The sequence below is a fragment of the Lissotriton helveticus genome, chromosome 8, assembly GCF_964261635.1.
Source record: "Lissotriton helveticus chromosome 8, aLisHel1.1, whole genome shotgun sequence".
In the NCBI taxonomy this organism is placed as follows: domain Eukaryota; kingdom Metazoa; phylum Chordata; class Amphibia; order Caudata; family Salamandridae; genus Lissotriton; species Lissotriton helveticus.
In genome coordinates this window covers 1,177,748,848-1,177,772,914 of record NC_136069.1, presented here as the reverse complement: position 1 = coordinate 1,177,772,914, position 24,067 = coordinate 1,177,748,848, and the positions used below count along the sequence as shown (strand labels likewise).

General features: G+C 47.0%; 1 protein-coding gene across 4 annotated transcripts in view; it reads right to left on the bottom strand.

Annotated features, from left to right (window-relative positions):
- Positions 1-24,067, bottom strand: part of BEND2 (BEN domain containing 2) — a 279,920-nt gene that overhangs the window by 16,957 nt on the left and 238,896 nt on the right. For all 4 annotated transcript variants that reach the window (XM_078656148.1, XM_078656147.1, XM_078656150.1 and 1 more), the window contains one exon: positions 7,933-8,136. In XM_078656148.1, coding sequence (XP_078512274.1) covers positions 7,933-8,136 — 204 coding nt within the window. The remainder of the gene's footprint in view (positions 1-7,932; positions 8,137-24,067) is intronic.

The window sequence follows — 24,067 nt, the reverse complement described above, 5'->3', positions numbered from 1 at the left end:
CTCCTTAGGTGTGCGGCCACTGCCGCGAGGCATTTGGTGAACACCCTTGGTGCGGACTTTAGGTCGAAAGCGAGGGTCGTGAATTGGTAGTGTTCCTCGTTTACTGTGAACCTTAGCATGTGCTTGTGTTGCCTGTTCATCTTTGAGGTCTATGGTGGACAAGAAGTCCCCTGCCTTTATCTGTGGGATGACCTCTTGTAGGGACGTCATTTTGAATTTTTGAGTTTTGACGTATTTGTTTAGGAACCGTAGGTCCAGGATGGGTCTTAGACTTTTGTCCACTTTTGGCACTAGGAAGTAGTTTGAGTACACTCCCTTGTTCCGTTCTTTGAAAGGGACTCGTTCGATGGCCGCTTTGAGGAGGAGTTCTTTGGCTTCCTCTTGCAGTAGTTGCAGCTCTCTTCCCGAGTGCTGTCTTTTCTTTGGTTTTCTGTTCGGTGGCCTTTTTTCCAACTCTATGCAGTATCCGAACTGCATGATATTGAGTATCCACTTGTCTGTTGTTATTTTTCTCCATTCCTGGAGAAAAAATCTCAATCTTCCTCCTACCGGCGTTACATGTTCCTTTGTGTTTTTTTTCCGTGTAGGCCTCTCCTCGCTCTTTTTCCGTGCTCCTCCCCCGGAGGTGGTGGAGCACCTTCTCCCGTGTGAAGTCACTTAGAGGGTGGTTGTTCACCGCCTCTCCTTCTCTGGCCCCGTCCATTTCCTCTTGACCGAAAGGACTGGCCCCTGGTTTGGTAGTTCCAGCCTTGCCTCTGCTGGCCCTGGTGGCCTTGGTTGTCACCCTGTTGCCCCTGGTGGAAACTCTGGTGAGAATCTCCTCGCTGACTTCCACCACTGCCGTTCGGCCTCTGAGTAGGAGTGCCTCTTCTCATCCCCCTGAACTGCAGGGCCCCCATGGACCTTGCCGTCTCGTTGTCCTTCTTCAATTGGGTGAGCTTCTCATCAACTGGGGCTCCGAACAGTGATTCCCCATTGAAGGGTATGTTCAGGATGTTGTTCTGAACCTCAGCCTTGAAGCCTGAGATCCTGAGCCCCGCTTGCCTTCTCTCAGTGATGCCTATAGCCATCAGTCTGCTGGATGTTTCTGCCCCATCCAAGGCTGTCTTCAGGCACGAATTGGCGATGCTCTTCCCCTCTTCCACAAGGTGTGATGCCCTCTCACGGTATTGTTCCGGGAGGTGGTTGAGCAACTGTCCCATCTCATCCCAGTGCTGGTATTGATGCCTATTCAGGAGGGCGTTGGAGTTCGCCATCCGCCAGTGTGCTGCGGCGTTCCTCTCAATTTTCCTGCCAGTTAGATCCATCCTCCTGCTTTCTTTGTCAGGTGGGGGTCCAGACGTTGTTGGGACGTTTGCCCTTTTCCTGGCCGTTGCAGCGATTATAGAATCTGCTGTGACGGATCCCTTGATGTAAGCCGGGTCTTGGGAGGAGAATTTGTATTTCTTCTCCGTCCTCGGCGTTACTGATCTGCACGTAGCCGGATCCTTGAAGGCTTCCTTCCCCTGGTCTATGATACTCTTGAGCATGGGCAGGAACTGGCTTCTTGTCTGTATGGGGAGCAATGTCTCGAGCAGGAAGTCTGCTTCTGGCTTCTCCTCCTCCATCTTAACTCCATAAGCTGCTGCCGCCTTTCTGACCACCTCATTGTATGCCCCAATGTCATCCGGTGGTGAAGGCCTCGAGGGGTATGTTTCTACCGCCTCCTCTGGGTTTTCGGCCTCGATGTCCTGCCATTCCTGGTCTTGGGCCGTCGAGGAACCTGAGCCGTAGCTTGACTGCTGCTCCCCGTAATCCCCTTCTGTGTAGTAGAGGTCTTCCTCCTCTTCGTGCTCCGAAGGTTCCGGAGTTTTCGGCGGCTCTTCGACGTCGAACTCCTCGAGCTCCTGTACCACAACGACGCTCGTTGTCGGCTTCGAGGGGATCTTGTAACTTCTCATTTTTTCATCGAAGTCCTTCTTTCTCTGAAGGATGTTCTCCATTTCGGCCTCGAGCCTCTTTCTCTTTCTCTGCATCTCTGCGGCCTGTTCGTCGTCGAGCGTTTCGGCTGCCCTTTTCGGCGGCGCCGTCGACGTCGAAGCTTTCTTCGGCTCCTTTTCTTTCGACGCCGAAGTCGAAGTCCCTTTTTCGGGGGCCTGCTTCGATGACCTTTGCTTTTCGCTGGTCTTCGGCCTCCGGGAGTCCTTCTCGGAGGATCCGCTGGGCTCTTTTTCGGAGGATGCAGCTTCGGTCGTCGATTTGTTTGGCGCCGGTGCTCCTTTCGAGGCTCTGGGCTCAGACTTTCGAGAGTCTGCCTCTGGTTTTCGAGGTCCTGTGGGAGATTTCGGGGTCGTAGACTCTCCACCTTATCAGGTGTATTCTTATCGGCCTCAGCGACCGTGAAGTCATCTGGGCCTTCGGCGATGTTGTCCTCGTCATCTGTGGAGAGGCCAAGTTCGTAAAGCGTCGGGGCTTGGCCCTTGCCCTTTATTGTGTGGTGAGCCGTCCTCTGTCTTTCTCGAACTCGGAGTGTCTTCGGCTTGAAGACGGAGCAGGCGTTGCAGTCTCTGCTCTCGTGGTCGATAGGCATGCAGAGGTTGCAGACTGGGTGCTGGTCTTTCTGTGCGAACTTGTGGTGGCAGTTCTTGCAGAATTTAAAGGGCGTCTTGTACATCCCTGCGCTCAGGGGGCCCCCTGTGTGCGCATTCCTCCAAGGACGTCGAAGATTTCGAAATTCTCTCCTTTCTTCGTCGTCTCTTCTCTAAAGGTCCTCTTCTCCCGATCTTCTCAGGTCTTCTCTGTTGAAGATTTGCTATATTTTCTCCTTTCCTCCTCCAAAACTTCTGGAGCTTCACGCGACGATCCAGACCCAACGGCGGAAAAAAGAATCTGAAGATGGCGCCCAAGGGTGGTAGCTTCCGCCGGAAGCACGCCGACGTCACCGAAGGTACACCAAATGGTGGGACGTCGACGCCCACCTGGGCTACGACAAAAAAAAAAAAGAGAGAAAAAAGACTACGAATCCGGACCCAACCACCAGATTGCGGAATATGCACAGCATAGTGAATCCAGAAAGATTCACGCTGCAAAAGGAGGGTTTCACGCCTATTGTTGTGGTAAAAAAGGCAAGTGGTGAGATACAATTTTGGGTTGACTTAAAGCTCTTAACAGAATGGTGGTGGTTGATAATCTTTCCTTCCCAGACGTACAGGGAATGATGTACATGATCTCTGGATCAAAGACTTTCAGCACATGTGATCTTCTGTCAGCAATCCCACCAGATTTGCTTGCATGAGAAGAGCTATCTGCATTCATAACACCAATGGGGGCATTTAAAGTTTGTCAGGATGCCATTAGACCAAGTATTGGTGACATCGATGCTCCAGAGGGCTGGAGTTTGATGTTGAGTGACCTACTGGGGGGCAGGTTCTTTCAGGACAAAGCTCTGATATATGGTGAGATGTGGGCAGAACACGACAAGTGGGTCAATGCCAGTATTGGAAGGTTTAAGAAACTTGGTTTCACTCTTAGAGCAGATTAATGTTGGTTTGGCATAACATATTTTGATTACTTGGGGCACCGGATCAAAGGAAACCAAAAAAGGATTAGTGCCTTCTGTAGAGAGTCATCCAGCACAAAAGAAGGAGTTATTGACTCTTACAGCTGTGGTCATATGGTAGATTTATTGAGAACTAGTGCCCAGTTTACTAGCCTTCGTTCTGGTAGGAGAACTTTAGTAGTGACTGATAAGAATTTGAGGGGTGTAGGTGCTGTTCTGTTACAGGTTGATGAGAAAGTTAAAGAAACTATAGCATTTAGAGTGTGCATGTAAGTTTGGATTGCCGTCTTAGGCCGTCAAAACAGATATGCGCACTTCTATTTCTCCAACCCCGCTGTGAAGAGCCGCAGGCCCTGAGGCAGTGACTGAGCGGTAGACCGAGCCACTTGGACCAATCCTGGCGCACCTTTCAAAGTATGAGAGCAGCATCTGGATTGGCTGGGCAGCCTGTGCCTTCCCAGTGGAGTGAAAAACCGAGGCGGCCGTCGGCGTCAGGGCGGCGAGAGGTACGTTTTTAAAAAAATATTAAACTTTTACCCTGAAACCCCCCTACCACCCTTTCCCACTTTCGTTGTGTGGCGGCCACCACTGAGTTTCAGAAAGGATTAAGAAATGGCCGATTGACCTTCAGGAATACACTTTTGTGGTAGAGTACATCCCTCGCAAGAAGAAATGTGCTACAGATTGTCTATTGCGGTTTATAACCAATGAATCGCCTATCGCGGTTGAGAACCAAAGAGGAGGGCAATGGGGCTGTAAAGAGGGATGAATGTTCTCTGAAGAGTGTTTGCTTTGTAATATAGGGAATAGTTACTGGGGATAAGTTGAAAGAGGAGCTAGCTAGAGATAGAATTCTCCTGAAGTACACAGTTTAAATAGTGAGGCTCAGGAAGAAATTTCTGAACAAAGGCATCAAAACATATTGGTTAGCCAAAGATTCACTTGAAGAGGAAGGGAATTTATTGTTCAGAGGAACCAGGTTGATACCTCCTGAGATACTGAGTTTGAGTCTCGCCAATTTGGCCCATAAGAGACATCTGGGTGTTGCAAAGTGGAAGGAAAGACTATGCTTGCATTGTGGTGGCTTAGATCTTGATATGGAAAGAATTATCAGAGAATGTGGCAGTTATGCTAGGAGTGTCAAGAACCTTAAGCCTTTGGTGCTTCCCATGCTAAATGTCACTCTACACTAATCAACCTTGAAAATTCGTAGCATTGAACATTGTGGGGCTCCTACGAAGTGGAAGAGCCATTCCATATTTAGCAGTATGGCTCGAACAATTTTCTTCGTCGCTTGAGGTCATGTGGAAAAGTACGATTTCTTCATGTAGGGTCATAATGTTTTTGGAGGAAGTTTTCAGACATGAAGGATTGCAGAAAACTAATTTAATGGACAAAGGTTGTATCTGTGCCCTAAAGAAGTAGAAACCTTTCTTGGAAGAAATGGCATTAAGCAGAATTATTGTGCTTTGTATCACCCACAGTGCAACAGGGTAGAAACATTTAAAAGGACCCTCAAGGATGGATTTCAATTGGCTAGAGTGAATGGTGTAAATTTGAAGGAGGAGATGGAAGAAACAGTTCTTAACTACAAGAGCCCCCCCCCCCCTTTGCCACTATGGGAAGATCATTTGAGCTGTTTAAGGGAAGAAAGCTAAATAACAGACTCACTGCAGGAACAGATGCTATGGAACAACTGTTGGGTGCATGTGTCAGTAGAAGGTAATATAAGCGAGAAAAAGAAAGAAAGGCAACAGAAGAGGAATAATTATTATGACAGAAGACATGCTATGAGGTAGTGCAGTGTGAAGGAGGGTGTCAGCTTGAGTGTACATGAAAACACCAGTAAGGTGTGCTGCTTGGTCTAAGTACTTTTTGCATTTGTCTCCCCGAGTGGAAAGGGTATGCCCAGACGTGGGTCTGTGCTAAACATGCCACTGGATCAAGCTAGCCTGGCTGATGAGGGGTGATACCCCAAAATCGGTCCCAGGATGCTTGTTTACGATTGAGGGAGGACCTCGCCTAGCTGTTCGAGCTTGACTTTTCTCATGGGGCGCAGGGTCAAGACTGATTTGCATATTGCTGGGTCCAAACAGGAATGGCATGTTGAGCCACACAACTATGGGTTTAGGCCCAGATCTCTGTACGGGGGGTGAATGTTTGACATTGTTCAGCAATCCATCCATCAATTGTTCTTTTTGCTGGCTCTAAGTTCAGCAAACCAATTTAAGTGGTCAAATTAACAATGCAGTCCAAACTAGTCACAGAAAAACATGGACAATGAGCCACATTGGTGTGTGTGAGAGATGGAACAGAGTGAGTGCAATATGGCTTTGCATATCTGGATGTTGGATGTGCCAGCCAAATACCAGTCAGGGGAATCTGTGGTTTAGAAAGTGTGCATCTAGAAAAAGGTGTTGAAGGAGACAGGGTTATCTGGAAGATTATGTTTCTTATTGATTATGTTACTTATTGACTTGAAGCAGAAGAATTTAAAGACAAACCTTTATTGCTTAGCGCATTTGCCCAGTTGTATATAGTTTGTTTGTTTTGAGTTACATTCCTTTGCATACATCTTTTACTAATTCGTATTTATAAGGAGGAAGCTCCGTCACCTCTTGTTTGCAGTTTTTCTCTGTGACATACAACCATTCTAACTCAGACTGTTTTCATTTGAATGCGCTGGGAATGACCACATGGACAGCTATTGCTTTGATTGCGGAATAGGTGTTTCACCTTTCCCACATTCGTATACCTAGGGAGGCTTATTTACATCTTTCCAGACCCAAAACTTGTAATGGTTGATTACTGCTGCACCATATTTAACTGGCCCCTTGTTATGGGGCCCATGGTTGGTAATGTGTACAAGGACACCATGCTTGAGCAGGATACATTTCTATTATTAAAACCAACACCAACCTCAATTAGCAGTGAGTCCACACAAATGTAAACCAATATATTCATGTACCCGAATACACAACAAAACAATAAGGAAAAGTTTAACTGAAACGAGTTCCCATCAGTCCACCATCGAGATCGCCCTTCATCATCTGGGATCTCTTGTACATATCACATACTAGGGAAACACACCTGACCAGGCAGATCGTTTACCATGCCCAGGAGCGTCCCAAAACAGTTATGCAGATGTGAAAAAATGGCGTGCCTAGTGGGGAACTGAGTAGCAGTGCTTAGAAAAGAATGTGTGGTAAAAAAAGAAGAAAGAGAAAAAGCTCTAAAATTAGGTCGTGATCGGGAACATTTTTTTTTAATATACACCCTCACACTCCTAAATCAATAAAAACAGTGCAAATTAGTAGTATAACAAATGACCACTAAAAAGAGATGTAAGGTCGACATGTTTCTGCAGTCGAACGGAGCCTCGAGGTCTCCTGCTGCTTCCTCAGGACCATTAGTGCTACTGCTCAATTAAAAATAAAACCATATCACCTGAATAGTGTATGTATAATCCTCTTCCCGTCCAACTTGCTGGGAAGGAAAAACCCCACCTCACCTGGCACGAGCTCAGGTAGTGGATGCACCGCACTCTCCGTCGGTACACCGGTCGTCCCTCAGAGCTCCCCACGATAGAGCTCTGAGGGACGACCGGTGTACCGACGGAGAGTGCGGTGCATCCACTACCTGAGCTCGTGCCAGGTGAGGTGGGGTTTTTCCTTCCCAGCAAGTTGGACGGGAAGAGGATTATACATACACTATTCAGGTGATATGGTTTTATTTTTAATTGAGCAGTAGCACTAATGGTCCTGAGGAAGCAGCAGGAGACCTCGAGGCTCCGTTCGACTGCAGAAACATGTCGCCCTTACATCTCTTTTTAGTGGTCATTTGTTATACTACTAATTTGCACTGTTTTTATTGATTTAGGAGTGTGAGGGTGTATATTTGTATATTAAACATTTTTTTTCCCGATCACGACCTAATTTTAGAGCTTTTTCTCTTTCTTCTTTTTTTACCACACATTCTTTTCTAAGCACTGCTACTCAGTTCCCCACTAGGCACGCCATTTTTTCACATCTGCATAACTGTTTTGGGACGCTCCTGGGCATGGTAAACGATCTGCCTGGTCAGGTGTGTTTCCCTTGTATGTGATATGTACAAGAGATCCCAGATGATGAAGGGCGGTCTCGATGGTGGACTGATGGGAACTCGTTTCAGTTAAACTTTTCCTTATTGTTTTGTTGTGTATTCGGGTACATGAATATATTGGTTTACATTTGTGTGGACTCACTGCTAATTGAGGTTGGTGTTAATTCTAATCAGGGGGTTTAGCAGTTAGGGTCTTTAAAACATTCCCCTGGGATCTTCTTTGTGTTTAGTTATTATTAAAACCAGTCATATTATTTAAAATCTGTTGCTAAAACATGTCATATGTCACATACCTCTGAGGGCATTGATCTTATTGCAGTCCAGTGGTGCCATTCCCCGCTCTTTATTTCCATATACATTGCTTTTCACAAGCACATCTTCAGTGAAGAGAGCCCGGATGAGGAAACGAGCCGACAGTTCTGGCCGAGGTTTTCCTTTGGCTACATAAATGACTGAAAAGGGGAGCTGAACATTCCTCCGGGAATTTCCCAGGAACTCTAAACAAAACAATAAACCGAAAAACACATATGATTTATAAGCACAAAAAAATATTTTGAGACTCACCTATTCAACAGTATCATTGCAGTACAATGGATATGCAGTGGACAAATCGAAATGAAGTCAAATAGTGAGAAAGGTGCGAGTGGTCTGGTTCATGTTCCTTGACTCATTTAGATGCACAAAATACATTATCGCTTTTTGTTTGCTTTCAGCTACTGAAGTACTGATGAAAGTATAACCTACGAGAGCCCTAGGCTAAAAATATAATGATCATAATTCTGTTGCAGAAGACTTGGAAATATAAATATTTCCTTAGAGAGAGGTACTTATCCTAATGCAGTCCAACAAGCCTGGATATTACCATTGCTAACACAAGCATTGGCAAAACCAAAAGGTCTGGCGTTAGCTGCAAACCTTTTGTCAATTTTTGTTTTGTTTTGTCATACTTTTTACAATACTTTATTGTTCAGGAAGCTGCTGGGCTTCATCAATCTAGAAAAAACTGCTAAAGGCAAACATGTTTTGGTCTCAAAAAAGCACAGCAGCATAGTACTCCCTGGCACTAAAGGGAACAACTTTATGCGTGGGTGAGCTTCTTGTGAAAGGGCAGCGTGACATAACTCAAAATGAAGTCAGCCTTTGATAAAGAAGGCAAGAAAGAAAGCAAGCTAGAACAGAAGAGGGCAGAAAAGAAGGAAATAAGAAAGAAGGAAATAACAAAGGAAGAAGGCAAGAAAGAACTAATGCAGGAATGAAAGCAGGAACGACGTAACAAGGGCAAGAAAGAAGTCAAGAAACAAAAAGGAAAAAAGATGGAAAGAAATGAAGAAAAAAGGGAAGAGAAGAAAGAAGAAAGAAAGAATAAGGCAAGAAAAAGAAAGACTACAAGAAAGGATGCAAGAAAGAAAAAGAAACAAAAAGATGAGAGAGAGAAAGAAACAAAGAAAGACAAGAGAAAGAAGGAAGGAGGAAAAAGGGAAGAAAGGAAAAAAGAAAAACTAGGCAAGAAGACAAGACAGAAAGCAAAAAGTAAGAAAGACAGGGTTGCACAGTTAGAGCACACTAGTGAGCTTATAGTCAGAGTCTGTGTGAGCTATTGCTTGCATTACTGTTGTCTTTCAAACGGCTCTATCCTCCACAACTTGTTCAGATTAGTGAAGTAGCAGCAGTCAGATAAGCCACGGCCACTCCAAAAGGAATTTACAACAGCATTAGTAGGAGTCAGGTACTGAAAAAGTATGTATGTGCCCAGTGTTCACATCAAAGTGTCCTGCTATCACATTGGGTTCTAAACACAAAGGCAACACTAAAGTAATTTGAAAGTAAAGCAAAAACACTGGCAACTAAGGGAACTATCTTGTGCGTGGGTGTGCTCTTCGTGAGAGTAAATTGCAGTCACTCTTAGTGAAGATTACTATTGGCTTGAGTAGGCTGACCTACTGCCTCATTCTGTTTGCTGAAATGGGTGGAATCAAAATGGGAATGACACAACAATAGATCAAAAGAAGAAGAGAGGTGGCTGAAAGCCCCTTTAAGCAAGTGTATTATAAGGATAATATTACTTACCCAGTAAGCATCTGTTCTTGGCATGTAGAGCTGTAGATTCACATGCTTTGCATACTCCTGCCATATAGTGCTGGGTCTGGATGTTTGCAAGTTGTTTTACTCCAAAGAAGTCTTTTCAGTCACGAGGTAGGAGACGCCTCCTATCGGTGATAGTGCCCATGGGCATCGACTCCATTGTTAGATTGTTTTCCCGCAGAGGGTGAGAATGGAGTTAGTAAGTAAAGAATATAGATGTCTATGCGTATGCATATAGAATAAGAGAGAGAACTGCAACAGGTACAGGTACCCAGGGAGGCGGGTGGGCGCATGTGAATACAGCTCTACATGCAAAGAACAGATGCTTACTGGGTAAGTAGCATTATCCGCTCGAGGCATGTGAGCTGTAGATTACATGCTATGCATAGATTATACAGCAGTATTTTCCCAAAGCGGTGGCTAACTTTTAGCTGTCGGAGTTGTCTGAAATAGTGTTCTAACTAATGCCTGGCCCACATTAGATTGTTGTCTCCCTAACACATCTACACATAGTGTTTGGTGAATGTGTGCGGTGTAGACCATGTTGCAGCTTTACAAATGTCAACTATGGGGATGTTTCCTAAGAAAGCCATGATAGCCCCTATTTTGAAAGTGGAACGCGTTCTAGGGGGTATTGTTAATGTTCTCTTTGCTTTTGCGTAACAAGTTTGAATGCATTTAACAATCCATCTGGCAATACTTGACTTGGATATGGGATTGCCCTTGTGTGGTGGTGCAAAAGCAATGAAAAGTTGTTTAGTCTTACGAAATGATTTTGTTCTTTCAATGTAATATAAAAGGGCTCTTCTGACATCTAAGGTGTGTAGAGCTCATTCCGCCACAGAATCAGGTTGAGGAAAGAATATAGGTAATTCAACTGACTGATTGATGTGAAAGGCAGATACTACCTTAGGTAGAAATTTGGGGTTAGTAAGAAGAACCACTTTAGCTTTGTGAAGTTGGAAAAAGGGTTCTTCTATAGTTAGTGCCTGTAGTTCACCCACTCTCCTCAGTGAAGTGATTGCCATGAGGAAAGCAGTTTTCCAGGAGAGAAACTGTGGCTCACATTTAGGCATGGGTTCAAAAGGTGAGCCCATTAATCTTGTGAGGACTATGTTAAGATTCCACACTGGAGCAGGTGGAAGTCTTCGTAGTATAACTGTTGAGTCCTTCCATGAAAGCTTTGATTACGGGCACTCTGAAAAGTGATAAATGTTGCCTATTTTGTAGATACGCAACTACTGTAGTGAGATGTAGTTGGATAGAAGTGTAAGCTAATGCTGACTGCTGCAAGTGTAACAGGTAACAAATGATATTTTGTATTGAAGCATCAAGAGGATGGATGTTGTTATTGCAATAGATAACAAAACGTTTCCATTTGGCTGCATAACGGGCTCTTGTAGTAGGTCTTCTGGCCTCTCTGATGATGTTCATACAGTCTGGTGGGAGATTTAGATAACCAAACTCTACTAATCCAGGAACCAGATCGCAAGGTTCAATTGTTTGGGATCTGGATTTCGGATTTCTCCTTGGCTCTGGGTGAGAGACTGGATGTGAGATGCAGCTTCTGATGTGGAACTAGTGACAGCTCCAACAGGGTTGTGAACCACGGATGACGGGCCTATGTGGGAGCTACTAGGATCAGTGTGAGGGATGTTTGTCTGAGTTTCCAAATTACTAATGCAATGTGTGGGAGAGGCGGAAAAGCGCAGGCAAATATCCCTGACCAGTTCATCGCTCTCATCCCCACCTGGACCAGGATTGTAAACGCCTCCTTATCTCAAGGCTCGATCCCCAACTGCCTAAAAGCAGCCCAGGTCTCACCTATTCCAAAAAAATCAACGCCGACAAATCGGATCTCAATAACTTCCGCCCTATATCCAACATCCCCACCCTAGCAAAACTCCTTGGGATCTGGATGTGGGATTTCTCCATGGCTCTGGGTGAGGAGACTGGATGTGAGGTGCAGTTTCTGATGTGGAACTAGTGACAGCTCCAACAGGGTTGTGAACCACGGATGACGGGCCTATGTGGGAGCTACTAGGATCAATGTGAGGGATGTTTGTCTGAGTTTCCAAATTACTAATGCAATGTGTGGGAGAGGCGGAAAAGCGTAGGCAAATATCCCTGATCAGTTCATCGCTCTCATCCCCACATGGACCAGGATTGTAAACGCCTCCTTATCTCAAGGCTCGATCCCCAACTGCCTAAAAGCAGCCCAGGTCTCACCTATTCTAAAAAAAAATCAACGCCGACAAATCGGTTCTCAATAACGTTCGTCCTATATCCAACATCCCCACCCTAGCAAAACTCCTTGAAAAATTTGCCCAAACCCAGCTCTGTTTTCACATTGAGAATTACCAACTCCTAGACCATCATCAATCGGGTTTTCGGAGGAGTTACAGCACCGAATCGCCCCTCATACACATTATTGAAGACATCCTGAAAATGCTTGACAAAAACGAATCCTGCCTTTTGATCCTCCTTGACCTTTCCTCTACATTCGATAAGGTTAATCATGACATTCTCCTACCCATCCTAAAAAACAGAATGGGTTTCTCGGATCGGGTGCTCCACTGGTTCTCATCCTTCCTTCATCACAGATCTCAAAGAGTTGAAGCAAACCACTCTCTCTCAGCCCTCTCCAGTTCTCATGGGGGTCCCCCAAGGATCCGCCCTTTCTCCTATCCACTTCAACCTTTTCTTGGAACCTCTTGCTAACTCACTTAACTCCATGAACATTCTCTTCCACATGTATGCTGACGACATACAACTCTATTTGAAAATTCCATCCCCGGAAAACATCATCTCACTAAACTATCTTCACGTCTACTCAAAACTGGTTTTCGGAGAACCATCTTCTGCTCAACTCCTCCAAAACGGAATTCCTGCTCATCTCCCTGCCGAACCACACCCTCAAGATCGATCTCTGGATGTCTCACCTCACTGCTCTCAACTGCACTCTGATCATCATAGACTCAGCCAAATCGCTCGGAGTCACTGCGGACAAGCACCTGAGTATGACGACTCATATCAGCAATGTTTGGAAGGGAGGGAACCACTTGTCGAGGACACTCCGAAATATCAAACCCTTCCTGCCACAAAATGATTTCAAGCAGGTGGTACAAGCGCTTGTCTTACCAAGGTTAGACTTTGGCAGTGCAACTCTCTGTGGCCTTCCCAAATACGCCTTGGCTCCACTTAGGGCCTCTTTGAACTCCGCAGCAAGACTGACTACAGGCTAGAAAACAAAATGAGCACATATCACCAGTCGTTAAATCTCTCAACTTTTTGAAGCGCGAATCCAGCTAAAGATTGCAATCCTGGCACACAAAGCCCTTCACTACAATACTCCCACGTATCTGGCGCAAAAACTTGAACTATCTTGTGGGGAGATGGCCTCAAGAAGTGCCTCTACTCTCCTCCTGAAACCGATCATCCTTAGCAAAAAGAGAACTCGTCACCAAGCTTTCTCTGGTGCTGCCCCTAAAATATGGAACTCTCTTCCTCCGGATGTACGCAGTCTCTCCTCGACGACGGCTTTCAAACTGGAAGCCAAAAGATTCCTAATGAGCAAATTCTTACCATAAGGGGTGGAGGCACTCATAAGGCGGTGGTTTTTGGTTTCTATCTCCATGGCACAACTAATAGTCACGGATAGTCTCTTCTGCATAATACTATACTCTATACGTGTACCACTGTTTTCTGTTTATTGTATTTTCAACAATTGCTGTGTACATTTCATTATTGTCCTTTCTTCCAACCTATTGTAAAGCGCTCTGATATCCTTCGGGATCTTGTTCGCGCTATATAAAACTTTATAAATAAATACATAAATAAATAAATAGTGCATTGCCTTTGGAGAGAGTGTGTGGGTACCTGGATGCGATGAAGTTTGGGCATTTTGGTGTGTGGCAAAAAGATCTATTTGAGGAACTCCCCAACTTTGAAAGTATGGGAGGAGAACTTGAAGGAGAAGTTCCCATTCGTGTATTTGCTGTCTCTGTCTGCTGAGGAGATCGGCAATCTGATTGCTCACTCCTTGGAGGAGTTCCGCTAGGAGATAGATTTTGTGATGAATGGCCCACTTCCAAATGTCTTGGGTCAAGTGTGAAAGTTGGAGAAAGTGTGTCCCCCGTTTTTGTATGTAATACATAGCTGTCATGATGAACCAGGACAGCTTTGCCGACCAGGTGAGTCTGAAATAATTTGAGAGCTAGAAAGACTGCTAGCAGCTCCAGATGGTTTATGTGGAGAGATTTTTGCGGTTGACTCCACAGGCCTTGTACTTTGTGATGCTGAAGATGAGCCCTCCGCCAGTGAGGGACGCATCCGCTATTAGCATTGTCTGTGGAACTGGGTCTATGAAGGGCCGCCCTTTTGATACATTTTGTGTGTGCTACCGCTGCAGAGAGCCATGAGTATGGCAGCTTACCAATACTAGATCAGTTAAAAGACCATGCGATTGGTTCCACTGACTCGCTATGCTTTCTTGTAGGGCACGCATGTGAAGCCTGGCATGGGGAAAGATTATGATGTAAGATGCCATCATTCCCAGTAGTTGCATATCCACTCAAGCTGGAAGCGAGTGATTGGATTGAAACAGAAGAACTAGAGCCTGAATGGTGCGAATTCTGGCTGCGTTGGGAAGGTTGAGAGCCTTTTAAGTATCTAAAATGGCTCCTAGGTAGTTTTGAGAATTGGAAGGTTGGAGGTGTGATTTTAGCACATTGACTGTGAACCCCAGTTAATGTAGTAACTGTAGTGTTCTGTGAGTTTGTTGGAGGCATTTTGAATACGTACTGGCTTTGATGAGTCAGTCGTCAAGTAGGGGAAGACATGAATGTGTTGTCTTCTGAGGTGAGCAGTGACTACTGCCAGACACTTTGTGAAGACTCTGGGAGCAGTGGTGACTCCGAACAGGAGTAACATGAACTGGTAATGTTGTCCTGCTACTACAAATCTGAGAAATTTGCGATGAGCGGGATGTATTGGGATATGAAAATAGGCGTCCTTTAGGTCTAGAGTAGACAGAAAGTCGCCCTGTTGCAGAAGTGGTATCACCTGTTGAAGTGCTACCATGTGAGAATGGTCTCACTGTATATAAAGATTAAGGGCCAGATGTAGGTAACTTCCATTTAGTGAGTCCTTAATAGCGATTATTACCGAATCGCTATTAAGGACTCGCTAAATGGAATGTAGGTAGGAATTGCTAAAATATTAGCGATTCCTTAACATTCCTTAATAACGAATCTGTAATTCTGATTCGTTATTAAGGAATACCTAGCCATTCATTCCTATGGGCTAGGAGGCACATAGGAATGAATGGGAAGAGATTCACTATTAGCGATTTGGTATTACCGAATCGTTAATAGCGGGAGGTATTTCAAGGGTGCCAGGGTGTCCAAAGGACACTCTGTTGCACCCCTGAAATGTGCATGTGTGCACATGTAGCGCACATACATGCCCTAAGGGCATGGATGTGTGCCACATGGCACATTAAAAAAAACAAAAAAGTTCTTTTTGTAAGGAAATCGCTACTTACCACCAACTTGAAGTTGGTGGTAAATAGCGATTCCTTAAGGCTGAGGTGCACTGTTTTTAGTGCTACCTACATTGCATTTAAGGAATCGGTATTTCCGATTCCTTAAATGCAAGAGCAAAATAAGGAATCGCTATTTTGTGATTCCTTATTTTACATGTAGGTTTAAAGTCACCTACACCGCACATGGCTAAATACCGGTCGTTAATGCTGAAATTCTCCAAATGTTTGCGTTATCGACCGGTATTTAGCCACCTACATCTGGCTCTTAGTTCTCTGAGGTCCAAGATTGGTCTGAGAGAACTGTCCTTTTTGGGTATGAGAAAGTATAAGGAGTATACGCCTGACGCACAAGTTACTTACTTGTGTAACGATATATCTGCAAGAGACATTAGTTAGTGATAGATTCCTTACCTTAGAATATCCCCAGGAGTCAGGCTGGATCCGGAAAGTTTTTCTGCTTAGCAGTACCTCTGCGCGCCAGTAGCTGGCGTCCTGTGGCTCCGCGTCCGTCACTGGTGTCGTAGGCGCCGAGATGACATCACGGAGAGTACTTAGGCGCCACCCATGCGTGTTGACGTCAGTTCTGTACACAACTATTCCACACCGAAACGCAGAGCCATGCAAGAGACTGACAATTGGTGCATAAAACTAGGGCTCTAAAAGGGAGATGACCTCAACCCTAGTAACCATGTCGCAGAACGGGGAGGATGGGCGGGGAGGTAAGGAATCTATCACTAACTAATGTCTCTTACAGATATATTGTTACACAGGTAAGTAACTTGTGCATCTGAAAAAGACAAGTTAGTGATAGATTCCTTACCTTAGAATAGATACCCCAGCAATATCAACCCCGTTGGCGGGTCTGCGAACAAGATTACACCACAAAGTCACGGAGCACAGAACAGCCAAAGAAGCAGTCTCTCCGGACCTGACTGTCAAGGCAGCAGTGCTTGGTAAACGTGTGCAGCGAGGCCCATGTAGCTGCCTGACAAATATCCTGTAGGGGAACACCGCGTCCCAAGGCAGTAGTGGCTGCTGTTGCCCTGGTCGAATGGGCACGCAGCCCCACATCGTAAGGGTGGAAAAGCACTTCCCTCCAAACTGCTAGTTCCAGTTCCCTTCAGGGAGAAGGTACTATATCTGGCACACAGCCATTTACTGGGTGGACATTTTGGTGGTGATAAAACAGAAAAAGCCATACTAGAAAGATTTTATTGGCCAGGGATCTATCACCAAGTCAGGAAATATTGTAGAGAGTACATGTGGGGGTAGAGATCAGCCAATCTCTACCCCCACATGTACCCTTACGACCCTTACCCTTGATTGATGTTCCTTTTTCGAGGGTAGGAATGGACATTATCGGACCTCTTCTGCCCTCCCGCAGTGGCTGTCGATATGTCCTGGTGCTTGTAGATTACGCCATAAGGTTCCCTGAGGCCGTGGCCTTGAGACAACCAAACACTACCCAGGTCGCTAAGGCCATGATCAACATCTTTTCCCGTGTAGGGTTTCCAAAAGAAATTCTAACAGACCAGGGCAACCCCTTCACTTCCAAGCTCATGAGACAGGTCTGCCAACAGTTACATATCAAGCAGATTCGCACTGCGGGCTACCACCCACAGACTGATGGGCTGGTAGAACGGTATAACTCCACTTTGAAATCCACCATAAAGAAACTATTGAATCTTGAAGCCCGTAAATGGGAAGATATGCTCCCTCTGGCCCTCTTCGCCATTCGGTGCAGCCAACAAAAAAGCTTGGGGTACTCACCTTTTGAATTGTTGTACGGAAGACCTCCTCGCACCCTTATGGATATGGCCAGGGAGGAGTGGGATGAGGAAACTGACACCTCTAAACCCCTACTAGACTATGTAATTGGTCTAAAGACCCATTTGAACCAGATACGTGAAATTGTACGTACCAACTAAGAGAATGCCCAATTAGCCCAAAAGAAACAATATGACAAGTCTACTAGACCTTAGATATAGGTGACCAGGTTTTATTGTTACGTCCTACTTCTGAACATAAGTTACTTAGTCAGTGGCAGGGACCTTTCAAAGTACTAGAAAAAGTCACCCCGGTTACATACAAGTTGGAATTAGATCCTCAGAAGAACGCCACTCAAATCTTTCACATAAATTTGCTGAAAAAGTGGGAAGGTCCAACTCTGTATTGCTGACTCAATCCACGACACCCCTGACTGAACAGAGCATAAATCCCGAACTGCCCGAAGCCCTAAAAGAACTAAGGGACATTTTGATACTCTTACAAGACAGATTCTCCATAACCCCAGGTAAAACCACCTTAGTGGAACATGAGATACACACCCCACCAGAAAAAACGGTCCGGTTAAAACCCTAAAAGTATTCCTGAAGCCAGAAGGGATGCCGTTGACCAAGAAATACAACAAATGTTGCAGATGGGTATACTAGAACCATCTAAAAGCGAATGGTGTTCTCCAGTGGTACTAGTACCCAAACCTGTACCCAAACCTGACGGGTCCATACGTTTTTGCATCGACTTTAATGAATAAGATTTCTCAATTTGATGCCTACCCCCTCCCTAGAGTTGATGAGATGATGGAAAGGCTTGGGAAAGCCCAATATATCACCACCCTAGACCTGTGTAAAGGTTACTGGCAGGTACCATTAAGAGCTGAGGATAGGGAGAAAAACGCTTTTTGTACCCCCAAGGGATTATATCATTTTAAGGTTCTGCCCTTTGGGCTACATGGCACCCCTGCAACTTTCCAGCGCCTCATGAATATAATCCTCAACCACATCAGGACTTTGCGGCCGCTTACTTAGATGACATCATCATTTATAGAAATTTCTGGGAAGAACACCTGTCTCATTTAACCCAAGTGATTCAAGCCCTCAAAGAAGCTGGCTTGACTATCAACCCCGCCAAAAGTCACTTGGCTTCTAAGTCTGTGAAGTATTTAGGGTTTCTTCTGGGGGGTGGTTGTATAAGACCATAAGAGGAGAAAGTTACAGCGATATCCCAATTTCCTTTTCCTAAAAGTAAAAAGGATCTTATGGCTTTCTTAGGCCTACTCGGCTATTATCGGCGATTCATCCCGTGTTTTTCCGATATAGCCTCTCCCTTAACAAACCTGTTGAGAAAAAACAGTCACACTGAGAAATGTCTTAAAAATCCCTCCCCTCTAGAAGTAGAGGCCTTCAAAAAATTAAAAAACATCATCACTTCCCAGCCCGTTTTGGCTAATCCCAACTATGAGGAACCCATTCCTATTACAAACGGACGCGTCAGACTATGGTATTGGTGCGGTATTGTCCCAAAGAGATGAAGTGGGACAGGAACATCCCATTCTTTTTATTAGTAGGAAACTATTCCCACGAGAGACAAAATATGCAGTTGTCGAAAAGGAGGCCTTAGACATTAAATGGGCTGTAGAATCACTCCGATACTATTTAGATGGAAGAGAATTTTTGTTATATACCGACCATGCACCTCTTGAGTGGTTGTCTTGAAACAAAGGACAAAATCCAAGGATTTTGCGATGGTTCCTTGCCCTTCAACCCTTCCGATTCACTGTGCATCATCAAAAAGGTAAAGATCATGCATATGCGGATTTTGTATCCAGATACCCCTTTGAGCCTTTTCTTGTGAACAAGAAAGTTAGGGAAGGGGAATGTGAGAGGGACCTTGCGGGCACCCCCGGTGCGACCTGTGGTGAACCCCAAAGTGTGGTGTGGACTCCTTACCAATATGAGGAGGAAAACGCCCATGGACTGGATCAGCTAATGGATGACTGTTCCTTTCTGCAGACTGCCGAACAACACGCAGAAGGCGGAACAGACTTCATCAGCCATTCAGGGAACAGAAGGAGGAGTCCGTATTCGCTGAAAAGGGAGGAGGACATATCGGATGCTGCGTCAGCCAGGAGGATTCCGGAAGAGGATTGCCGAATCATCGAGGAAGCCGCAAGGAGCAACGCCGACACCGTGATAACCGAAGAAGAAGACTTCCCGAGGATGAATTGCCCCAAAGGAGATGAAGAGCCTGAAGAAGACGGACCTGAGACCTGGTCGGAGGACTGGTGGATCCCGGAGGACGAGCGAGCCGCCACAACTCAGGAGAGTTGTGGCATCCAGTGGTACGTGTCGGGTAAAGGATCTTAGGGAGTGGGTGGGAGAATAACGTGAGCGGTGGGTTGTAGGCGGGTGGACTGGAAGGTGAGAGTATGCTTCATAATGCTTTACCTCTGATTAGGACTAGGTAAATCAGGGCCAACTCTGCACCTCCATTTAACAGTCTAGATTAACCCTCGCTTTCCCCAAACCACCCGAGTGCCCTCACACTACCCTACCCCGCACCCCTCTTCTACTTGCCTGCACTTGGTTTTGGTGACGGTAACCCTTTTGCAATCGAGTTAGTTTCTAACCGCTATCTTTTCATTTTTCGAGCTGCCCCGGGAGCCTGTGTCCTCAGAAACCCGTAATAGGTTTCACACCTGGGAAGGGAAGAGCCCAGCGAGCTGCCATCCTGCAAAGAAGAATTGCTGCATATACCCTTGGACCAAAACCCTTATTCCTAATTTGGATTGTTGAACATACCCGGAACCAAATCTCTTGTCTCAACTCTTGGACTTCCAAAACTAATGTTTCACCTACCTAACTTTTATTTACCATAAATAAACCTTTCAATATTCACCCTATACGGCCTCCTCGATTCTGCTTCCGACCCTCCCTCCGACACCCCCCTTTTCCTTCTTGGGGACCAGGAAGTAGTGGGAATAACACCCACTCCCTACTTCCTGACCGGGAACGCTCTCAATGGCCCCCTTGGCCAAGAGGGCCGTGACTTCCTGACGGAGAAGAGCTAAATGATCCCCCGACATGCGGTGGTACCGAGGTGGCATGGCTGGAGGGGAGGACAGAAAGGGGTGCGAGTAACCGTGACAGATTATCTGCAGCACCCACTTGTCCGAGGTAATGTTGCGCCAGTGGCAGAGGTGGTGACGTACCCTGCCACCCACTGGCGTGGAGTGCTCCCTGAAGCTCGGATTAGGAAGGCTTAGAGGCAGAAGCAGCTGGGTGGAGGTGGACTGACCCGCTCGCTGGTTACCAGACCCGCCCCGGCGGAAGCCACGGCCGCAGCCACGCTGGGGCTGGTTCTGCACAGGCTTAGAGAAGGAGCGTGCTTGGGTGCCCTTACCCTGGCCACCAAAGGAACGAAATCCAGACGTGGCAGGGGCCTTCGTGGAAAGACCCAAAGACTTGGCCGTGGCACCCGAGTCTTTAAAACGCTCCAGGGCACTGTCCGCCTTGTCACCAAAGAGAAGGGAGCCAAAAACAGGCATGTCAATGAGCAAGCTCTGGACATAGGGTGAGAACCCAGTGGAACGCAACCAGGTGTGGCGCTGCAATGCCACCGTCGTGGAAATCTCCCTGCCCAACGTATCAGCGGTGTCCAAACCACACCTGATGGCAAACTTCGCCGCATCCTTGCCCTCCACAATCGTTTGGGAAAGGACGGCCTGGATCTCCTCTGAGCACTGAGGCAGAACCTCCCACACTGCATGGGAGTAACGGCCAAACAAGCAGGCGGTATTAACCGATCTCAACCCAAAACTGGTTGAGGAGAACAACCTCTTGCCACATTGGTCCAGCCGCTTAGAGTCCTTAACCGGCGGAGCCGAGGGAAAGGCACTCTGCAGTGTCGAGGCCTGAATGACCAGGCTCTCAGGCATGGGGTGAGTGGTCAAGAAGGCGGGATCACCAGGCGCCGGACGATGACGCCTAGCGACGTTCTTACCCACCGGTGCCCCTGAGGCTGGCCGTAACCAAGTACCTAAGAGGACCTCGGTAAGGGCCTCATTGAAAGGGAGCAGTGACTCCGACGACGTAGCCGCCGTCTGGAGCACCACCGTAAGGAGGTTGGTCTTAACCCCTTCCATGCTGATGACGGCCCCCGGCCGTCATGCATCACGGTGGGCGTGTGCTGATGACGGCTGGGGGCCGTCATGAACCCGCCCACTCTTCAAAACGGCCGCACAGGCGCAGAATCGCGGCCACGCCCAAGGGGTTAAGGGTCACCATAGGGAGGTCGAGGTGGAGGGCCTCCGCAGCTCGACACAGCACCATGGTGTTGGAAGCGCCCTCCTCCATAGTAGGTGGAGGGGAGGCAAACCCCGGGTCCAAAGACACATCAAGGTCACCCGCATCCTGAAGGTCATCCACCCAATCCTGCTCGGAGTCACATTGCCGCACAAGGGGTTCTCGGAGCCGTCCCAGTCCTCGTCTGGCTCCGGGGTAGAAGGAGCTGGCCACAGCAGCAGGGCCGGAGCCGGAGAGGGGGCCAGCGGAGACAGGAGCAGCCCCGGCAGCGCCATATGCCGGGACCGTGCCGGAGCCGCATCCCAACGTGGATCCCAGGCCGGAACAAAATGGTCCAGGAATCAGGGCAGAGGTGGGATAAACGGCACCCAGTGCGGCGCCTGTGGCGGAGCCAGGGGTGGCGCTGGGGCCGGAGTCAAGGGCAGCGCCGGGCCTGGATCCAGCAGGGGCTGCACCTTGTGGCACTGGGGCTGGAGCCGAAGGCGCTGAATCCAGTGGCTCTAGGGCTGGGGCCAGAGGCAGTGTCGCCGGGTCAACAGGATCTGGACACGGGACCGCAGGGCCCGCCGGCGGGAGCCCGAGTCCTAAACAGGCGGTCCATGGCAGCAAGAAACTCTTGCAACTGTTCGGGAGTCGCCGACAGACCCGGAATTCCCAGGCTCCAGATAGCCGCAGGGGCAGAGCCCCCGTCCCCCATGTCCGCCTCCAGGGAGCGACGGGGGGGACATCAGAGAGAGAACGGGCTTCTTCGACTTCTTCTTATTATGGCATCGCTTACTGGATTTCGAAGGCGAAGACCTCAAGTCCGAGGAGCGACGGTCCCGGTCCTGCGTGCGGCCCCTAGACCCGGATTGGCGGTGAGAGGAGTGCCGGACCTCCAGCAACTTACGGCACAGCTCCCGCAAAGCCTTCGGGGCCATAGCCCGGGGGTCCTGACAATCCCGGGAGTCATGGTCATTCTCCAGGCAGTAGAGGCAGACGTCATGGGGGTCCGCCACCGACATATTACGGTGGCACGACCCACAAGACTTAAAGCAGGGCATCCCTACGTGCACCAGAGACAATAGAGGGAGACAAAAAGCCTTAAAAAAGTGGTCAAAAAGCGACCGAGGTACGTGCTCAATCCGGATCGGCGCTTTCGGCGCGCAAAAAGAAAAAACTGACGTCAGCCTGCATGGGTGGCACCTGAGTACTCTCCATGAACTCATCTCGACACCTACGACACCAGTGACGGACGCGGTGCAGCAGGACGCCGCCTACTGGCGTTCAGAGGTACTGCTAAGCAGAAAAACTTTCCGGATCCAGCCTGACGCCTGGGGATATTCTAAGGTAAGGAATCTATCACTAACGTGTCTCTTTCAGATCCGTGGTATTGTAGTGGTACGGGCTCTATAGCCCCTTTTAGAAGGAGAGACTAAACCTCTTGGTTGAGGAGGTGTAAGTGATCTGGTGAGAGTTTGTGTGACCTTGGTGGAATGTTTGGAGGATAGTTGGTGAACTCCAGGCAATAACCAGAACAGATAATCTCCAGTACCCATTTGTCTGTAGTTATGGACTGCCAGACGGGTAGGAAATGTGAAAGAAGGCCCGACAGGTGTTAAATGGTCTGGGGGAAGTGTAGGGAAGTCACTGTTTGATGTTAGAGTGGAGGCGCGTGTATTATCCTCACAAATAACTTCTTCCTTCATGACAAGTGTTGGTTCCAACAGACAAAAGGGACCGCAAAGGGTTCTAGGTTTGCTCCCTCTTATGAATGCCGGTTTATGGGGTGGTATGAGAGGGAGCATGCCTGGAGCAGAGATGCCGCCCCTGAACAGAACACATAGTGTTCTGGGGGAGGTATATCGATGACATTATCTGTCTGTGGTCCGGATCAGAAGATCTATTACATCAGTACTTCACATATCTTAATACCAACAAGTACAATATCAAGCTTACCATGACATCAGATAAGGAGAAAATAAACTTCTTAGACATACAGACAAGCGCAGTCAAAAAAGCGTAAATCAAGGAATCAAGGAGTGAACAATGATGGAAATAAGTGCAGTAAATAGATTAGTGAGCGCAATGTAATAGTGCGCATATCAATTGAAGGGATATTGATGAAAAACATACCACATACCACAGCCAATTATATATGTGTTGTATATATGTCAAGAGCCCAATGACAGTCAGATAAGTATATATCCATGATAATAGGAAAGGCAGACAGTCCTCTGTAGAAGCAAGGTCTACAGGCTGCGAGCAGGTGTCCAAGTTCACGATAGGAATAAGAGTCTAGATGGCCTAAAAGGCATATAGAGAAGATTTCGTAGCCACTCAATGAGTGGTGTAGTGTCAGTGAGAAGACAGTAGGATTCACAGTGAGCTGATGTAGTGACTGGCAAGATGAAAACAGAATGCTGTATATGTAAAGGCTAACAACAATAACCTATATAAGCTAAGTCATTTCATATGCACGTATTATAATAATATGTCATTAAAGAAGAATGAAAGTCATAATGCAGTAATGTGTCAGATGCCAGACTAGTTTACGCCAAGAAGTAATGCAACTCCCCGTCTGTGTTGTGACCCTTATAAGTTGCCTTTAAGTGACAAATCCATGTGGCCTCTTTTTGCCTGACCCACAGTTCCCTGTCACCACGTCTATCTCCTACGAGTACATGGTCAATACCGTGGAACCGGAATGAAGTGTTGTCAGGGTGTTCGTCCTTGTAA